This window comes from Patiria miniata, unplaced genomic scaffold (genome assembly GCF_015706575.1).
Source record: "Patiria miniata isolate m_02_andy unplaced genomic scaffold, ASM1570657v1 HiC_scaffold_5, whole genome shotgun sequence".
Lineage (NCBI taxonomy): Eukaryota > Metazoa > Echinodermata > Asteroidea > Valvatida > Asterinidae > Patiria > Patiria miniata.
Genome location: NW_024037072.1, coordinates 34330196 through 34351961, shown reverse-complemented (window position 1 = coordinate 34351961; position 21766 = coordinate 34330196). Strand labels below are relative to the sequence as shown.

The 21766-nt window shown below is 41.7% G+C and overlaps 1 protein-coding gene and 1 pseudogene across 1 annotated transcript; both read right to left on the bottom strand.

Annotated features, from left to right (window-relative positions):
* Window positions 1–2547: 2547 nt before the first annotated feature.
* Window positions 2548–9545, bottom strand: LOC119740223. Its single transcript, XM_038215455.1, has 6 exons — window positions 9272–9545; window positions 7733–7990; window positions 7091–7345; window positions 6378–6635; window positions 5482–5736; window positions 2548–5154 (listed from the first exon to the last, which is right to left on the bottom strand). The coding sequence occupies exons 1-6, from the start codon at window positions 9282–9284 to the stop codon at window positions 3629–3631; spliced, it is 2565 nt and encodes an 854-aa protein (XP_038071383.1). The 5' UTR covers window positions 9285–9545; the 3' UTR covers window positions 2548–3628.
* A 3220-nt stretch (window positions 9546–12765) lies between these two features.
* On the bottom strand, window positions 12766–20759 carry LOC119741404 (annotated as a pseudogene).
* Window positions 20760–21766: the final 1007 nt, after the last annotated feature.

Here is a 21766-nt window from a genome sequence, read left to right as displayed (position 1 = left end):
GATGAGATTGAACAAATGAAAAGGTTTATATAATTACCTACAATGTGATTTTGTGTGGATGCTTGGAGGGCCAGCATAGGCCTACAGCTGGGCGGCCTTTATAGCATTCAACTAAAAATGGGGCCCAAATGATTCATTTCATACTTAAAACAAAGGCTTTGTTCAAATACCCATGTCTCTTATTGAATTCTGGATGAAATGGATCTTTTAAACAATTGTTTACTTTCATGCAAACCCAGGATTGGTACAAAAGGAAGACTCCTAAATTAAAAACGGAACGATGCCACACTATTGCACATCTATTGAATTTGAAATTAAAAGGATGCAAACGAGACAAGATAATAAAAAGGCTGTATGAAACGAAAGAAAGACAAAGTAAAGAAGAATAAATGATTGATGACTGCCAAAAAAAAAAAAAGACCTAAGGCCAAAAAAAAAAAAGTCTCCGGTTTCTGGTATGCGCGCGCGTCGCCGTAGCCATGCGCGTCGGCAAAATGAAAAAGTTTTTTTTTCAATAAAAGATGATGTCTCAAAACCGCCAAACTCACTGGTTTGACTGGAATCCTGCTGCTGCACAATTTTAACGTGTTTTTAGATGGGGTTATAATCGAGAATAAGCTTTATGTGGCCTCTCTGGACTCCCATATAATTGCACAAAGTTTAGTCGGGCACCATTTGCAGTCATCAGCCGGCATTTGAAGCAAAAAAAACAGGTAAAAAAAAAAAAAAAGCCGCGTCGCCGCACCACTTTTTGGGCAAGCTCCATACCAGAAACCGGAGACTTCTTTTTTTTGGCCTAAGGCCAAAAAAAAAAGTCTCCGGTTTCTGGTATGCGCGCGCGTCGCCGTAGCCATGCGCGTCGGCAATGAAAAGTTTGTTTTATCAATGAAAGATGATGTCTCAAAACCGCCAAACTCACTGGTTTGACTGGAATCCTGCTGCTGCACAATTTTAACGTGTTTTTAGATTGGGTTATGGTCAAGAATAAGCTTTATGTGGCCTCTCTGGACTCCCATATATTTGCACTAAGTTTAGTCGGGCACCATTTGCAGTCATCAGCCAACATTTGAAGCAAAAAAATCAGGTAAAAAAAAAAAAAAAAGCCGCGTCGCCGCACCACTTTTTGGGCAAGCTCCATACCAGAAACCGGAGCCTTTTTTTTTTGGCCTAAAGCTCCGCTAGAAAAACGCAATCAAATATTTTGTTGGAAAATAAACCACGGCCATGCAGTCTACGAGCGCTTGGAGGCGCTATACAGGTCTTCTGGCCATTTTCACTGAAGCGCGCAATCGGATTCAGTTTTTCTGCAGCTTATTTTCAGTCTCTGCTTAACATTTAGACTGAAAACTAAAGAATAACTTATACATCATTTTGGAAAAATTAGGACATATTGGTATTAATTAAATTGAACCACTGCCATTGGGATCAAAATGGGCATTTACAGGTATTTTTCAACTAAAAATGATCACGTTGATATCCAAACCTATGGCCACCGGAATCTAAACTAGAAACGTCAAAAATAATATTTTGACCGATCGGAAATGGTTATTGACTTGCTACAAAGGATGGACGATAATGAGCTGGAACTAACACTGCAAACAATTCATTATTTTCTAGTTAACATAGGTTTATGCAATCGAAATGTCTCTCTGATAACTATTCAACCTTAAACAGTGCCGGTGAAATTGCCGCGAAGATATCCGCTGCCATAAGCTTTAATCAATAGAGGGCGGGCGTACAAAGAGGCCCACGCTGCAACCTCCTTTCCATAAAACGAGATCCTGCCCGATGAAACCGATGTCAAAATGGTGTGACTATAGGGGACGAGGTTTCCAAATTCCAACACTGCACCACTGCGTTGGTGGGGACAAACCCAGGGTGAGAAGTGCATTGTGAAGAATTTTTGGAATTTTGTGGGTCACTTTAAGGTCAAATTTGGAACGCGCTTGAAATGAAAGTTTACAATCGTGTTTCGAAAAACACAAAAGATTTACATTGTTCATGATCAGACTAAAATTTACTTAATTTTATTTATTTGTTTTTTTTTTTTTTTATTGCTGGGAGCAGTGTATGGTGAATCTAGTAATTTTCTACGGGGGGGGGGGTTTCTGCAATGGGGCGTAAGACCACTGGCAGACCAAGACCCAGACCTCTTCTACTCATGTTTTATTATCCCAACATTTTTCCTCAATGATCCTTTCCCATCCCTACGTTATGTTTTTTCTTTATATGAAAATGCATGAGTCGAGTCACGAGTCACCAAGCTCGAGTCCGAGTCATCATGGTCGAGTCCAGGTCCGAGTCATTTTCCAATGTGACTCAAGTCGAGTCCGAGTCACAAAAAATGTGACTCGAGTCCGACTCGGGTCTGAGTCCTGGACTCGAGTCCTTCAACACTGTTGATATCTTTTCAACTGCGCTCTGTAAGTTAAAAAAATTGATTACAACAGTGATGCAAAACGGCTTCATTTCATTCACACTTGAATGAACAAAAACCTTTACATTAACTAAACATAAGATTCTTGTTCAATGTTGTCCTTACTGCATTGTTCCTATATCCAATATTAAAATTCTCATAACGCTTGGATTTAATAGAAATGAAAACGTTTAAAGATATATCATTTTCAAAGACTGAAAAACATGCTATGTACATGTAGGTACTTATACTGGCAGCATTGATAAACAAAATCTGCATATTTGTTCTATAATATTACTTCTCTAGAAAATGGTTGTACAATTTTTTAAATTCATGTTTCACCCAAGCATTATACCCTGTGAAATCCGATCCCTTAACTGTCAATGAGTGCGCGACTACGAGTTCTCTTTTTTTCTGTGACCGATACTGTCAAGATAGGCCTGCTGACAATATACAGTGCAACTATATCTTTTTTAAGATATAAAACAAATTTCTAAATAAATTTCAGTTATAAAATCAATGCGAGTCCGGCACTGAGAATATATTTCGCGGTTGTTGTTGCCGTTGTTGTTGTTGTTGTTTTTTTTTTACCGTTGAGGGGCACTATAAATAGGCGATCATTTCACGGCTAACTGCATGGCACTCATCTATAAAACACAAACTGCCCGTCAGCTAACGCGAAGCAGCCACGAAAAAGGGGAACAATGTGCGCTTTGTACAGAAGGTCAAGCGTGCTTCATGGAAGTATATACATGTAAATGAACGTTGACACTATAATTGAGAATGAACACAGAAGACACAGACGACTGTCCAATGCATTTACAGCACCTCCAATCAACACAATCAATCGAACATTTTTGTTTTCAAAATTATGATCGAGAGACCTCAAGCCAACCAAGATCGAAAATTAAAACAGCCATCAGTGAGACAGGTTTTGCTGAGCTTCAAGCCATTATCGTCATCAACAATAAGCTCATTGAACTTAATGATGTTGAGAGATATAATCAATTTAGAGAGACAGGCTATATTGTACATTCACACCATCCTACCTTCTGATCTACCAACATGAACACATCAGGTATCTCCCCAAACCAGCGTATCATGCGTGCGGTCGACTGCACTCCACAATCGCTCAAGGCACAAACAACCATCCAGCATACCAATCAATTTCATTACAAACTGCATTTTCAAACCAGACCGTATGTGAGTGAGCTATCTCAGTTTGCACCATCGAGCAAAATGCTTACAGTTGTTCCAGACTAAGGAGTATCGGTACGTCTCGTCCCCGATCTTAGATCGGGCCCTCTGGATCACCTCGTCAGGTGGATAACACTTCCGCTCGTCGTACACCAGCCTGAAGACAGATGTTGAGAAATCAACTTTCTCTTCTATGACACCCTGATTGTACGTGTTGTGTACCACCTGCACTTTCTTCGCACCTGGGAACCGGTCAACCACTATGGCGTGGTGTCTTGGATGCAGCAGGTTGCCGTAAAACACGACTTGGTCTCCAGGCTTAAGGTCCTCGATTCTCTCCACTGCCCTGTCGTCGGTCCCCATTGCCGAAGTTATGGCACGGCCGATATGGGGTCCGACAATGGAGCCCAGGGGTTTTCCGATAATCAAGCCCAAGGTACCTCCCACGACACTTCCAAGAAACGCACCGACTGGTGATAGTATTCCAGGCAAAATGAAACTACCAGCAGCCTGTCCCGCTATGCCTATGAATGAAGCAAGCCCGGCACCAAAAATTGCTTCGCTCACACGCCGTGAAGCAGTTTCAATGAAATCTTTCAAAGAAATGCCACCCGACTTTCTTTTCTCATACACCTGTCTGAGGTCCCAATAACACGTACGACCTTCAAAAGCGAACACAAGACCCACCCCTACCCAGTTAGATCCTTTCCATACCTGCTCAATAAACTCTGCTTCCCCCACCGCTTCCACTGCTTTTTTTCCTCCACCCGCCATCGCATCATTAGCGATCTTCCTGACGAGACTATACCCAACCTTCCACACGCCGTCTGCGAGACTAGCTAGCGCTTTTTCCACAATTTCCGTGTATTTGCGATACAGCCAGACAAGCTGGCAGCTCTCTGCAACCCCAGTCTTACAGTAAGACGCGAACGCTTCGCAGTTATCTCCGAGCAGATTGTAACCAATGTCCCCCTTTCTCGATTCAGCCCGGGCAATAACCAACTCCGGCGTGTTGGCCGCGGTAATCTCTTTAGGATAATCGATACGAAACGTGTCCCCCCACTGCTGGCGCAAGTCAAGCTCTTCTTCAACGATCTGCGTTGAAACGCTGCAGTTTGGTTTATTCCAATGTATAACTTTGACTTTTCCAACCTCATCACAGAGGCCAGACACGACTGCATGGTGCCATATGCCCCAAGGGCGGTGCCACGTGATATGATCCCCTACCTTTATGTAATGACTAATGTCGTCGAAGTGTTCAATCTTGGTGCGACAGTCCTTCACCTGAAAGACCGGATTTTTCTCCAAAGGTACCTCTAGTTGTTCCTTCAGCACGACCCCACCGAGTTTCACCCACGGGCGAGTGTTGTCCACGTCTGGATGGAACAAGAAGCGCTCTGAGAGCCACTCCTGGCCGCATAAGGCGCAGCAAAGACCAATCACACGGGTGAAACCTTCGTAGTCTTTGCTGTAGTATCTTCGCATCTTGAGGGGATTGGCATTGCCGCATTGTCCACACGGTTGAAGCTGTTGCGACGGTACTGCAATCGGAATGAGATCGTGATATGGAGCAAAGATTTAACGTACGAGTTACTGATTTGTATTATCAACTCCTAATTTTTTTGGCTGGGGTGGGCTGGACTCTCAGCAAGTACTTATGTTCAAAAACGAAAAATATGTTTCACTCGTTTCACTGGTAATATTACGGTGTACTTTTTTGTTCACACGGATAGGACCGCAATTCTTCGTGTTGTTTTCAATAACGTAACATTTGGATTGTAGTGTTTTGTGAATTTTTTGCATCTGCACAAAAACTTGTCATAAAAAAAAAGGCTTTCTTGTGTCTACTTGGACCATCCTTGGCTTACCAAGTGCTTGAGCTAGATCTTCGCGGTCCATCATCATCAGGGCTCTGCCCAAGTGCTCCACAGGGTTATCACCCTCGAAGTCTTCTCGCCAGAGAACAAGCATCTCCTCGGCCTGCTGCCAGGGCTCTGAATGGTACTTCATGATTGCTTCACACTGAACCTCGTCCATCAGGAGATAGAGAGCCAACTTCGGCCAAGACTCACCCAGGCCCCTAGCAATCTTGCGGATGGTGGTTGTCTCTAGAATCTCCTCACCTGTTGATCAAAAGACAGGAGACAGTATCGGTAGGCGAATTAGGTTCTTTACTTCCACTTGCGTTGGACCAGCTCGTCATCACGAACGCCAGAGGAGCGCAATCAGTAGGAGACCCATTTCAAATAATCTCAAGAATCATTTTCACGGACTTCATTATTATTTAGGGAGATCTCCAGACCCATTCGGCGCTATTGGTGGACAAGTGCACTGCTCAAGGTTTAATACTGATATGAGTGTTGTGTCCCCTGTACACTCTAAAAAAGTTCCTATAAGTCAGATTGACCCCGAATCCTGGTTGTATTGGTACGTTTCAGGTTTAGAAATGACAACTTTCAAGGTCTAAATGACACTTCCCTAGATATTTTCTGGGTCATTTTGACCAGGAAACCTTTAACGTTTCAATTCCATGTCTGACAATGACAAGCTTTAGGCCATATAGACCCCCTATTCCGAGTCCAATTTGACCAGGGACCATTAAAGTGCACAAAAGATATTGAAATACAAAAGCTTCGCATTCTTAGTTCCCTAGCTAGCTACACAGATATTATTAGTCCATCGTTTGTGAGCTGAAAGAACGTGGCGCTTCTCTTATCCAAACCGATTCTCCAAAATAATCACTAAAAAATATAAAGATGCTTACCTAGCCACTTAAGCAGATCATACCGACTGATTTTCTTGAGGGCGCCTTTTAATTCGTCCATCTTGACAAGACCATCGTGTCGCTCCCGGAGAGCTTTAAGCATCTGCCAGGCCTGTTCCTTGATGTCTTCGGGGTAAGCAACGCGGATGCTCCCACAGTCGTCATCGTCAAATCCAAGATGTTCTGCTACCTCGGGCCATACTCCTTTAAGTTCATCCGCCAGTGTCTGGAGAGACTTTTCATCCACAGTTTCCAGGCCTGTCGGGAAAATAAAGCGGGAAAGAGTCCGTTGTTTACTATAAACAACTAGCTTTTTTTGCTATCTGCAGTGCCTTGTCAGAAGTGACAAAAACTCATTTGTAACTATTTTGGCAAATATTAATGACCCTCCGATTTTAAACCAGTAAATGCCAGTCTTCCACACCCAACAGTTTCAAGTGAAATATTTGTGGAAAGCCCATAAACAATATCTCACTGATGCGACCTCAATTGTTCACTTACCAGCCTATTATTTAAGGTTACCTTTATTTCTACACCCTGTATAGATATTATCTTTTCGCAAATGAACACATGAAAATAATCATTCAATTGGATATTTGAAGCTGTTAGTTGTTTAACCTATCCTATTCTCTGATGATTTAAGGCTCTCGTCGTGAACAGTTCGAAATAATGTGACAGTTAAAATGGGTGACAATAAATGACGGGATTCTTACCTATTATTTTCAGCAGGTCATACTTCCCCATTCGCTTCAGTGCCTTGGTCAATTGACCAATCATGTCAATGCCTGGGTAGTCTTCTCTCCACACCGTCAGCATGCGTCGGGCCTGCTTGTGAACTTGGTCAAATGACCCGGCGATGCTAACAATCTGATTGTCGTCCAGGTGCAGATAAAAAGCCAGTGTCTGCCAGGCTTCTCCAAGTGCATCAGCCAGAGGCACCAGCAAAGGGTCATCAAAAATCTCCGCTCCTGTTAATTAATAGACGAAGGTTGCAAATACCACGTGTGGTTCGTTAACATGAAAAGCATTCGTAAGACGCATCACGTGATTGCATCTCCTGATTTGGAATAATTTTTAACTGGTTAGAGTGAGCGAATTTAATTATGGGAAAGCTGTAGGATCGAAGCTTTTCTATTTATTTTTTTTCGTCCACAAAACGTTATCTTCCTTTCTTTAGTTATTTATCGATTCTATACCTCATTACAAATATGGCCTAAGTTGCTAAAACATATAACATTTTGTGCCTGAAAAACATTAAAAAAAATTGAAAATTCTTTATCGTTCAAGACTGCCACAGACTATCTACACAAAGTGGCATCGATATAGGCCTACTACATTTTTGCCAACACGCTTACCATGCTCTCCCAGCAGGTCGTACCGTCCAATCTTCCTCAGAGCCCCGATGAGGAATCCTTGCATGTCCACGCCGTTGTATCTCTTCGTCCATGCCGTCAACATGTGCCGGGCCTGTTCCTTGACATCCCCTGAACATTCCAGGCGAATGAGCAGACATTCATACTGATCGAAGCCAAGATGCTCTGCAAGACTCGGCCAGGTGTCTCTAAGTGCCGAGGCTGTTTTTGCTAGGGACTCATCAGAGACAACACTTCCACCTGTGAACGACAGTTTGAACATGTACTGTCCGTGTTCTTCAACAGAATCAATTTTTCTTTTCTCTCGGAGTATTTTCAATCTGTAGCCTATAATTACTGCCCCCCCCCATCGGCCAAAACCATAAGCGTAAAAGTTATATATAAGGCCAAATAAAAAAACAAACCTGATTAGCGTTCCCGCCCGCTTCCTTTTTGGAGGCCCCCCTCCTTTTTTTTTTAACCCAAAAAATGATAAATTTTAAACAGTGACATCATTTTGGCCTCTTTGTCTGTTGCATCTAGCCCATATTAAGCTGGTATGTCATTTCCTGAGTCCAAGTGGCGGCCATTTAAAAAAAAAATCCATACCACATGCTGTCTATATAGAATTATGCTGGAGGGCCCAATATATGCAATAGTATAATGTTTAAAACTACCACATCGATCGAGTCACTGCTGTAGTGTCATGGATACTACATTGGATTACGAATCCCATGGTGTGAGTTCGATTCCCATTGGATGCTTCTTTTCAATTTTTTCTTCTTTACTTCTTTTTTTTTCTCTTAAAAAGGTTATTCACATGGTGCTACCGCAAACTTATCTTGTCTTAGTATCTTTCCACCATGCAATTGCAAACCTTCAAATCTCATCTTAAAAAGATTTGTTAGTCATTTGGAACATTTTTCTTTTACCAATTTTTCTTTTACAATATGTGGTTTAGAGAATTTTTTTCAAGGGGGAAAAAAGTCCGAGAACCTGACTCAACGTAGGCCTAATTCGAAATACGTACGGAAAAAAAAATATCGCAGCCGGGTCGGGCGGCCATTTTGGAAGAAGAAGAAAAAAACCCGGCTTCCTCCTTCCGCTAAACATTTTTTTTTTTTATTTGGCCTAACTGTGTTTTTTCTTGTGGTGTGCCCCCCCCCCTTCTAATGCCCGGAGCTGGCGACGGTGCTGCTCAACAGACCATCATTATTGCATGACAACTAACTTACCTCAGTGAGAATTCAGCACAACATGAGCATGATAAGGATAATTTACGTCCCACACAGAACCGGGGGGGGGGGGGGGGGGGGGGGGTTGTAGGAGGGTGTACCTACAAATTTTGTGCTAACCGCTGTAATTAACATCAGTCTCGATCCACAAGCATGCTGGGTAATTTAATGTGGACGATTTTTAATAAGCACCGTGTGAGTTATAGCAGCCATGTTGCAGCTCATTACAGTTCAAAGTCCAAACAAAATAGCGGTGTTATGGTATAACAAGAGCATGTCATTACATACAGGTTGCTTTCTACTTTACCTTGGCTAGCCATGATCCGTCTTCTTCATTCGTGTACTGTTGAAATATCAGCACACGTTTTGTAGAGCGATACTTCTTGACTCTTCAATTAGAAAATGTCCATTTTGACGATCTTGTATTGAACACTGCGCTGTTGTTGTTGTGCAACACTTCCGTGTACGGAAATTCCCATGGCGCTATTTTGGGTTTCGAGCTCGCCGTACGAAGGGGAAATCCCGTGTGTATTTTTGGGGCTATGTTTACGGCAACCAACTGCTTGACACTGAAAGCGCCCTCCTTTGTCGGCGCTCTTTGTACGAAAAGAATGCATGTACAATTAGCGCGACGGCGCTGATCGAGGTGTTATTTATCTGTCCGGGTTTCGAACACAGTCCAGTGAGGACAAGTGTGGATCGCTTGGGGGAAAAATAACCTTCATTCGTATAAAATATTTTTTAACTTAGGGTATTTTCCAGTACATGTATACCGGCTGTGAAGGCAATGCACATTCAATTAAAAACAAAACAATAAATGACAAGCACAATTATTGTGGGCACACGACCACGGCACCTATATTGTTTGTACAACTTTTTAAAACATTAACATGGGTACAAAACTGATACAAAATTCTTTTTATTAAAAGCAGCATTGTGAATAATCACTACAAAACTAGACATTCTTAACAATTTGAATAATATTTCCATACAATCACCCATGCTGCTTCGTCCAAAAAAAAAAAATGCAAAATGAGTCATCTTGATTTTTGGTGGTCCTCTGCTTCGCTTAGACATTTAGCTTAGCACAGAAGCATAGAAAGGCCACGCCGAGTCGCCACAAATACCACATCGATCGGTGCTGGAGAGACGTAACGGCTCAGCCCTGAAGAAAGTTACAAAGACACAATTACACAATCAAACTGAAGACAATCAGAAAATAGATTGTATCTTATATAACAACAAATTGGAGGATAGTTGACATTGCATGGCACTTCGAGTTGATTCTACGATTTGTACAGATTTAGATTAAACCCGCAATTAAATCGCTGTAGGTTGATAGTAATTATATGTCCTCTCGCAGCAGGTTGATATTAATATACTACTCGCGGAAGTTTGTTTGAAAAACCAAGTTACTTTTATGTCAGACAAACAATTTTTTTTCTGAAAAGAAATGGCAATCTCGCTTGCCCGTGGATCTGCAGTTTCAATTAATATTAGGCCTATGCCAGAGTATCATATAAGCCAGGCTGGATCAATTTTTAATTTTTTAGGGGGGGGGGGGAATAGTAACAAGAAATTCAACAAAATTAATGAAACCTTTTTTTTTTTAAAGAACAATTTTATTTGGTGACAAATCGAGCATGATCGAGTCCTTCAAAGTCATGTCACATTTTGTTTCCAGAAAAACCACAACATGTTTTGAAATAGTGAATACTTTCTGTACTTACTTTGCCAAAGACACACTTTTCCATCTGCAAGAATTGAGATTAAAAGTGGTAAAGAGTTTTGTGTATCGATCCCTCCCCGACGTGATAATACTTTAAATCGTTTTCACATGGCTCAATTCTCAACTGAATATAAGATAATATGTTTGATATCCAGTGTTGTAGTCGCCGTCACCAACATCGAGTCCGAGTCCCGAGTCACAAGCCTCCAGTCCGAGTCTCGAGTTACAAGCCTCGAGTCCAAGTACGAGCCACGAGTCACTTGTTCTTAGTTGTATACCAAACTAACCAAATTGTTTTTTTCAAATTAAATTTTAATCATCCATTCCGTCTTTTAAGTAAATCCCAGTGTATATAGTTTACCTTGTGTGTGTACATGTTGTTTAGAACCAAAATGTGTTTTTCTTTTAATTCCCATCCCTAAAAAGCCTCCTCCATCCCTTCCCTTCATGTTTTATCATCCCAACATTATTCCTCAATGATCCTTTCCCATCCCTACGTTATGTTTTTTCTTTATATGAAAATGCATGAGTCGAGTCACGAGTCACCAACCTCGAGTCCGAGTCATCATGGTCGAGTCCGAGTCCGAGTCCGAGTCATTTTCCAATGTGACTCGAGTCGAGTCCGAGTCACAAAAAATGTGACTCGAGTCCGACTCGAGTCCGAGTCCTGGACTCGAGTCCTACAACACTGTTGATATCTTTTCAACTGCGCTCTGTAAGTTAAAAAAAATTGGTTACAACAGTGATGCAAAACGGCTTCATTTCATTCACACTTGAATGAACAAAAAACCTTTACCTTAACGAAACTAAACATAAGATTCTTGTTCAATGTTGTCCTTACTGCATTGTATTATATCCAATATCAAAATTCACATAACGCTGGGATTTAATAGAAATGAAAACGTTTAAAGATATATCAGTTTCAAAGACTGAAAAACATGCTATGTACATGTAGGTACTTATACTGGCAGCATTGATAAACAAAATCTGCATATTTGTTCTATTATATTACTTCTCTAGAAAATGGTTGCGCAATTTTTAAAATCCCTGTTTCACCCAAGCATTATACCCTGTGAAATCCGGTCCCTTAACTGTCAATGAGTGCGCGACTATGAGTTCTCTTTTTTCTGTGACCGATACTGTCAAGATAGGCCTGCTGACATTATAGAGTGCAACTGTCACACAATTATTTTTTTAAGATATAAAACAAATTTCTAAATAAATTTCAGTTATAAAATCAATGCGAGTCCGGCACTGACAATATATTTCGCGGTTGTTGTTGCCGTTGTTGTTGTTGTTGTTGTTGTTGTTTTTACCGTTGAGGGGCACTATAAATAGGCGACCATTCACGGGTAACTGCATATGGCACTCATCTTTAAAACACAAACTGCCCGTCAGCTAACGCGAAGCAGCCACGAAAAAGGGGGAACAATGTGCGCTTTGTACAGAAGGTCGAGCGTGTTACATGGAAATAAATAAATGAACGTTACTATTGAGAATGACTACAGAAGACACAAACGACTGCAAATGCATTTACAGCACCTCCAATCAACACAATCAATCGAACATTTTTGTTTTCAAAATTATGATCGAGAGACCTCAAGCCAACCAAGATCAAAAATTAACACAGCCATCAGTGAGACAGGTTTTGCTGAGCTTCAAGCCATTATCGTCATCAACAATAAGCTCATTGAACTAAACGCTGTTGAGAGATATAATCAATTTAGACATCCAGGCTATATTGTACATTCACACCATCCTACTTACTGATCTACCAACATGAACACATCAGGTATCTCCAAAAAACAGCGTATCATGCGTGCGGTCGACTGCACTTCCCAATCGCTCAAGGCACAAACAACCATCCAGCATACCAATCAATTTCATTACAAACTGCATTTTCAAACCAGACCGTATGTGAGTGAGCGGTGACTGCTCTATGCTCCGACACCCCTATGTTCCGACAACCTAGATTGTGTTACTCCCGGTTAGGGTTAGGGTTAGGGTTAGGAATAGGAATATGTGCAGTCGGAACATAGGGGTGTCGGAACATAGAGGTGTAACTCAGTGAGCTATCTCAGTTTGCACCATCGAGCAAAATGCTTACAGTTGTTCCAGACTAAGGAGTATCGGTTGGTCTCGTCCCCGATCTTAGATCGGGCTCTCTGGATCACCTCGTCAGGTGGATAACACTTCCGCTCGTCGTACACCAGCCTGAAGACAGGTGTTGAGAAATCAACTTTCTCTTCTACGACACCCTGCTTGTACGTGTTGTGTACCACCTGCACTTTCTTCGCACCTGGGAACCGGTCAACCACTATGGCGTGGTGTCTCGGATGCAACAGGTTGCCGTAAAACACGACTTGGTCTCCCGGGTTCATGTCCTCGATTCTCTCCACTGCCCTGTCGTCGGTCCCCATTGCCGAAGTTATGGCACGGCCGATGTGGGGTCCGACAATGGAGCCCAGGGGTTTTCCAATAATCAAGCCCAAGGTACCTCCCACTACACTTCCAAGAAACGCACCGACTGGCGATAGTATTCCGGGCAAAATGAAACTACCAGCAGCCTGTCCCGCTATGCCTATGAATGAAGCAAGCCCGGCACCAAAAATTGCTTCGCTCACACGCCGTGAAGCAGTTTCAATGAAATCTTTCAAAGAAATGCCACCTGACTTTCTTTTGTCATACACCTGTCTGAGGTCCCAGTAACACGTACGACCTTCAAAAGCAAACACAAGACCCACCCCTACCAAGTTAGATCATTTCCATACCTGCTCAATAAACTCTGCTCCCCCACCGCTTTCATTGCTTCTTTTCCTCCACCCGCCATCGCATCATTAGCGATCTTCCTGACGAGACTATACCCAACCTTCCACACGCCGTCTGCGAGACTAGCTAGCGCTTTTTCCACAATTTCCGTGTATTTGCGATACAGCCAGACAAGCTGGCAGCTCTCTGCAACCCCAGTCTTACAGTAAGACGCGAACGCTTCGCAGTTATCCCCGAACAGGTTGTAACCGATGTCTCCCTTTCGCGATTCAGCCCGGGCAATAACCAACTCCGTCGTGTTGGCCGCGGTAATCTCGTCAGGATAATCGATTCGAAACATGTCGCCCCACTGCTGGCGCAAGTCAAGCTCTTCTTCAACGATCTGCGCCGTAACGCTGCAGTTTGGTTTATGCCAATGTATAACTTTGACTTTTCCAACCTCATCACTGAGGCCAGACACGACTGCATGGTGCCATATGCCATAAGGTCGGTGCCACGTGATATGATCCCCTACCTTCATGTAATGACTAATGTCGTCGAAGTGTTCAATCTTGGTGCGACAGTCCTTCACCTGAAAGACCGGATTTTTCTCCACAGGTACCTCTAGTTGTTCCTTCAGCACGACCCCACCGAGTTTCACCCACGGGCGAGTGTTGTCCACGTCTGGATGGAACAAGAAGCGCTCTGAGAGCCACTCCTGGCCGCATGAGGCGCAGCAAAGACCAATCACACGGGTGAAACCTTCGTAGTCTTTGCTGTAGTATCTTCGCATCTTGAGGGGATTTGCATTGCCGCATCGTCCACACGGTTGAAGCTGTTGCGACGGTACTGCAATCGGAATGAGATCGTGATATGGAGCAAAGATTTAACGTACGAGTTACTGATTTTTATTATTTACTCCTAATTTGTTTGGCTGGGGTGGGCTGGACTCTCAACAAGTACTTATGTTCAAAAACGAGGAATATGTTTCACTCGTTTTACTGGTAATATTACGGTGTACTTTTTTGTTCACACGGATAGGGCCGCAATTCTTCGTGTTGTTTTCAATAACGTAACAATTGGATAGTGTTTTGTGAATTTTTTGCATCTGCACCAAAAACTTGTCATAAGAGAAAAAGAAATAGGCTTTCTTGTGTCTACTTGGACCATCCTTGGCTTACCAAGTGCTTGAGCTAGATCTTCGCGGTCCATCATCATCAGGGCTCTGCCCAAGTGCTCCACAGGGTTATCACCCTCGAAGTCTTCTCGCCAGAGAACCATCATCTCCTCGGCCTGCTGCCAGGGCTCTGAACGGTACTCCATGACTGCTTCACACTGGACCTCGTCCATCAGGAGATAGAGAGCCAACTTCGGCCAGGACTCACCCAGGCCCCTAGCAACCTTGCGGATGGTGGTTGTCTCTAGAATCTCCTCACCTGTTGATCAAAAGACAGGAGATAGTATCGGTAGGCGAATTAGGTTCTTTACTTCCACTTGCGTTGTACCAGCTCGTCATCACGAACGCCAGAGGAGCGCAATCAGTAAGAGACCCATTTCAAATAATTTCAAGAATCATTTTATTTAGGGAGATCTCCAGACCCATTCGGCGCTATTGATGGACAAGTGCACTGCTCAAGGTTTAATAATGATATGAGTGTTGTGTCCCCTGTACACTCTAAAAAAAGTTCCTATAAGTCAGATTGACCCCGAATCCTGGTTGTATTGGTACGTTTCAGGTTTAGAAATGACAACTTTCCAGGTCTAAATGACACTTCCCTAGATATTTTCTGGGTCATTTTGATCAGGAAACCTTTAACGTTTCAATTCCATGTCTGACATCGACAAGCGTTAGGTCGTATAGACCCCGTATTCCGAGTCCAATTTGACCAGGGACCGTTAAAGTGCACAAAAGATATTGAAATACAAAAGCTTCGCATTCTAAGTTCCCTAGCTAGACAGACAGATATTTTTAGTCCATTTGTTTGCGAGCTGAAAGGACGTGGCGCTTCTTTTATCCAAACCGATTCTCCTAAAATAATCATTAAAAATATAAAGATGCTTACCTAGCAACTTCAGCAGATCATACCGACTGATTTTCTTCAGGGCGCCTTTCAATTCGTCTATCTTGACAAGACCATCGTGTCGCTCCCGGAGAGCTTTAAGCATCTGCCAGGCCTGTTCCTTGATGTCTTCGGGGTAAGCAACGCGGATGCTCCCACAGTCGTCATCGTCAAATCCAAGATGTTCTGCTACCTCGGGCCACACTCCTTTAAGTTCATCCGCCAGTTTCAGGAGAGACTTTTCGTCCACAGTTTCCATCCCTGTCAGGAAAATAAGGTGGGAAGAGTCCGTTGTTTACTATAAACAACTAGCTTGTTTTGCTATCAACAGTGCCTTGTCAGAAGTGACAAAACTCATTTGTAATTATTTTGGCAAAGAATAATGACCCTCCGATTTTGAACCAGTAAATCCCGATCATCCACACCCAACAGTTTCAAGTGAAATATCTGTGGAAAGCCCATAAACAATATCTTACTGATGCAACCTCAATTGTTCACTTACCTGACTATTATTTAACATTACCTTTATTTCTACACCCTGTATAGATATTATCTTTTCGCAAATGAACACAAAATAATCACCTGTTAGTTGTTTAACCCATCCTATTCTCTGATGATTTAAGGCTCTCGTCGTGAGCAGTTCGAAATAATGTGACAGTGAGAATGGATGACAATAAATGACGGGATTCTTACCTATTATTTTCAGCAGGTCATACTTCCCCATTCGCTTCAGTGCCTTGGTCAATTGACCAATCGTGTCAATGCCTGGGTAGTCTTCTCTCCACACCGTCAGCATGCGTCGGGCCTGCTTGTGAACTTGGTCAAATGATCCTTCGATGCTTAAAATCTGATTGTCGTCCAGGTGCAGATAAACAGCCAGTGTCTGCCAGGCTTCTCCAAGCGCATCAGCCAGAGGCACCAGCAAAGGGTCATCAAAAACCTCCGCTCCTGTTAATTAATACACGCAGGTTGCAAATACCAGCTGTGGTTCATTAAAGGTATAGTCCATCATTTGTAATTTGTGCATTTTGTTCGTTTGAAGCAACAAAAGTGCTCAAAATCTAAAGAAGGGTGCTGAACAACTCACCTGATGAAGTTTCAGCTCAGCTTCAGCTGTGTATTTCGAGAAAAACAACATTCTAGGATCTCGATTTCAAATCAAAAGTTGCTGAATCATGTTTTAAATTGGGCCTGAATTCAGCGTCCGAGACACGTTCTCACTGAGCCGATTGCAGCTACGCGATGTCGCGCACCGATCCGACGAATTAAGACGCTTCTTAAGACGCACCGTTGGAAAGGCCTTCTTTCGTTGATTTCTTCAAAATGACAGCTTGACAGAAAGAATAATTTCACAGGGGGTTTAGTCCCCTTACTATCTTTCAACCAAGTATGTTTTACAACAATAATTACGCCAGTTACTTTTGGGATAGCTGCAAATGATGGACTCTGGCTTTAAAGGGAATATACAACATTTGCAAACATCGAAAAATAAAACTACCAAGTTTTTGCGAAATACCTTAATAGGATGTTGGTAAATGACAGTCTAAAGCATCCTGTAAAATTATGGCACCTGGTATACTGTCATTTTCAAGAAAAGTGGTATTTTTGTATCAATTTCCAACGCTGATCGGCCGATCAGCGTTGGAAACAACTGGCTTTTTTTTCAAATACTGGCCCCAATTGACCATCGCACTTGTTTACAATCGATTACAAACCTATGAACGGGTACGAGCCAGCTAGACTGGTTCCCTAACCTTACAATTCCCCAATGTATGTAAACTGCTCTGTTTCTTCTTATATGGAGTCAGGGAACCAGACTAAAGGAAAATGATCGTTTTTCTTGGTTTTTATAGCATTTTCGAACCCAAAACCTCCAAAAAGTCAGTGTAACTATATTTGCTTTATATTTCCAACCCCCCAATTCCAACCATTTCTGAAAATTACAGCAAAAGCAAATGATGTATATTCCCTTTAACATGAAACGCATTCATAAGACGAATCACGTGATTGCATCACCTGATTTGGGATGTTTAACTGGTTAGAGTAAGCGAATAGAAAGCTGTAGGATCGAAGCTTTTCTGTTTATTTTTTCGTCCACAAAATGTTATCTTTAGTTGTTTATCGATTCTATACCTTATTACAAATAGGGCCTAGGTTGCTAAAACATATAACATTTTGTGCCTGAAAAACATTTAATTTTTTTGAAAATTCGTTATCCTTCAAGGTTGCCACAGACTATCTACACAAAGTGGCATCAATAATAGGCCGGCTACATTTTTGCCAACACGCTTACCGTGCTCTCGCAGTAAGTCGTACCGTCCAATCTTCCTCAGAGCTCCGATGAGGAATCCTTGCATGTCCACGCCGTTGTATCTCTCCGTCCATGCCGTCAACATGTGCCGGGCCTGTTCCTTGACATCCCCTGAACATTCCAGGCGAATGAGCAGACATTCATCCTGATCGAAGCCAAGATGCTCTGCAAGACTCGGCCAGGTGTCTCTAAGTGCCGAGGCTGTTTTTGCTAGGGACTCATCACTGATGAGTCATCAGAGATAACACTTCCACCTGTGAACGACAGTTTGAGCATGTATACCGTCCGTGTTCTTCAACAGAATCAATTTTTGTTTTCTCTCGGAGTATTTTCAACTTAGGCCCCCTACTTTTTTTTTAAACCCCAAAATGATAAGTTTTAAACAGTGACCTTATTTTGGCCTCTTTGTCTGTTGCATCTAGCCCATATAAAGCTGGTATGTCATTTCCTGAGTCCAAGTGGCGGCCATTTAAAAAAAAGAAGTGAACTCGTGCATGAAAAAGTGACGTCATCATGACGTCATCATGGGCCACGTGACGTCATCTGAAATGTGCAAACTCTAGGACTCTATATCTCAAGAACTATAAGTCGGATTGGGTTTGGACTTGATGTTGGTAGACCGGGATGTGTTATAGATCAAAATTGAGGTCATCATGACGTCATCGTGTGATTTTATATCGATTTTTGACGTTTTGGACCTTTAAGCCATATCTCACGAACACAATATGCTAAATTCAAAATTCTTTTTGTATTAGGTTTATTAAGCAATAGGTATATGCACACAATTTTGAAAAATGTGTGACGTCATGATGACGTCATCAAAAATGCGATTTGTAAAACACATATAAGGGAATGTTTGATCGTACTGAAACTTGGTGGGTATGTAGATAATTGTACCAGTGCACAAAATATGAAATGACGTCACGATGACGTCATCAACAGATTTTTAACGATTTTTAAAAAAATTACAATTTTATTCTTATTACAAAATTTAACACTTTTATTCATCTGAGTCGCTTCAAACTTGGTACAGGCTAAATCCACAAAAGAATAATGAGCACCGCCAAGTATTGTTTTAATGACGTCATCATGGGTCACGTGACGTCATCTTTAAAGTTCATATTTCAAAGCACAATATATACAGCACGGTAAGTCTGATTGGGTTGAAACTCGGTATGAAGGTAGATCGGGATGTGTTATAGGTACAAATTGAAATGACGTCATAATGACGTCATCATGCGATTTTATATGATTTTATGACTTGTTGGACCTTTAAGCCATATCACACGAACGCAACATGCAAAATTCAAAATTCTTTGGTATTTGGTTTGATAGGGAATAAGTATATACACAAACTTTTGAAAAGAATGTGACGTCATCATGACGTCATCAAAAATGCGATAGTTGAAAACACATATAAACATAACATCAACATCAAGAATCACCATCAACTAATCAACAATACAAAATCAAAAATCAAAATCAACAATCAAAATCAACAATCAACACCAAAAATCAACAACAATCAACATCAACAATCATTAATCAACATCAACAATCAACTATCAATAATCATCAACCGACATCAACATCAAAATCAACAATTAACAATTAACATCAACAATCATCATCAACAATCAACATCAATAACCAACATCAACAATCAACATCAAGAAACATCAACAATCGACGTAAATAATCAACATCAACAATCATCAACATCAAAAATCAATATCAAAAATCAACATCAACATCCAATAACAACATCATCAACATTAACAATCAACATCAACATCAACAATCAGCATCAACTAATCATCAATCAACATCAACAATCAACAATTAACAATCAACTATCAACTATCAACAATTAACAAGCAACATCAACAATCATCATCAACAATCAACATCAATAACCAACATCAACAATCAACATCAAGAAACATCAACAATCGACATAAATAATCAACATCAACAATCAACGTCAACAATCAACATCAACAATCAACAATCAACATCAACAATCAACAATCAACATCAACAACAACAATCAACAATGCGAAAAAGCCATATGTTCTGTTGTTTGAACAGACATAAACCTCTAGTTTTTTTTTTTTTCATCTTCATCTTCTTTCTTCTTTTTGTTGCCTAAACCCCATAGACTTTGTGCACGTTTTTTCTGGCCTCCACTTTTGGCATTAATCTTTGTCATACATCATTCTAAGTTTGCATAAGCATAGTCCCTATAGAAAAGATGTGTCCCGAAGATTGACGTCATGGTGACGTCATCGACTAATTTATTATAGATTTTTGAATATTTAATTTTTCCCATAGACTTTGTACAGAAATTTAGAAAAAATTGTCGATTTTTAAAGGGCATTTTTGACTCTTTGCTAGTAATTCATTTGCACCAATCTTTGTCCAAGCAAAGACCCTAATTCAAACAACATTGTGTAATGATGGCGTCATGATGACGTCATCCGGTGTGTATTTATAGGCAATTAAATTGTGACACTTTTAATATTTAAAAATGCATAAGAAATCAACCGTACGCGTCCGCAGCATTCTGTTACCGGTGTGGAAGGTAAAAGTGTCCGGGGGGACAGAATTACCTAGGTAAAAGTGTCCTCCCTGGCCCGTTAATTCTGTCCCCCTCCAGGTAATTCTGTCCCCTCCAGGTAATTCTGTCCCCCAGGTTTTTTAATCCCCCTCTTTTTGAAACTCGGAAGGTTATTGTTTTGATGAATTCACTCTTCAAGGTATACATTTTGGACTTTTAGCTTGCCCTTCATGAATATAAAAAATATTTAATTTAGTCTATTATCATTTATTAGGTGATACGTGAACACAATGTTTCGATTCGGAGTACTGTGAAGTCTATCGCGATTCTACCGCGATAGGTCAACACGTACACAGCGGCGATGCGTGGCGATGGCCCTCGTCTCATTGATAGTATGATACAACGTCTCCTTTGATTGGTCTGTGTTCCCATCATAGCGCGTAACGAAATTTCCTATTGGACGAATTTCCATTGTAGAGGGAGACGCATAATTATGTACACATGTTATAATCACTGCCTCAAATCTTGCAGCATGTACTGGCGCGTGCGACACGCTGCTGCTCTCAGTACATACTGCATGGGGACACATTTACCAGTGGGACACTTTCACCGTTGGGCAGGGGGCCGGACATTTTTACCTGGAGGGGGACAAATTTACCTAGGTAAAAGTGTCCCCCCGGACACATTTACCGGGTCACGAGCCGGTAAATGTGTCCGGGGGGACACATTTACCAGGGGGAACAGAATTACCTGTCACACCGGCAAGTGGTAGAGTGGGTTGAGGTCTTTATTTCATTCAGTGTGCGTGAAATCACGTGACCCTTGCTTCCGGTCGAAAAAGACCAAAACCGGAAGTGGCTTATTTTTTGAAAATGGTAATAGATATGAACTTGCTTTCAAACGGTGTTAGTCTCTTGGCTAAAAGTATTCTTCAAATCATCTACCAATGACGTCATGCAATCTTCGAGCGCCCTCTAGCGACAGGTGGAAAATTTTTCAAAAATGTATTTTGAATAGATGTCTGTGGCGAAGTTTGTCGGAATCGCTTAAATATTGGTGTATATGATGACCTTGACCCACTTAAGACGTCTGCGAAGTTTTAGGCGTATGACGTCATCAGACCGGAAGTTCCGTTGAAAAGACCTTTCTTTTTTCAAAAATTGCTAACAAATCAATTCGTACAGATATAATCTTGAATTGCCCATTAAATGGTAGCGTAAACATTTGCCTCAACAGTGCCAAGTTCCCAGCTTGTCAAATTGTTCCCACAGATGACGCGGCGTCGATCGGCAAAAACAATACCCTTGCGCAAGTTGCGGCAGAGAGCTCTAAAACATACACAGGACTTCCACACGCATAGCACGCACATGTACATGTGGCTTTGAAACGTCGTA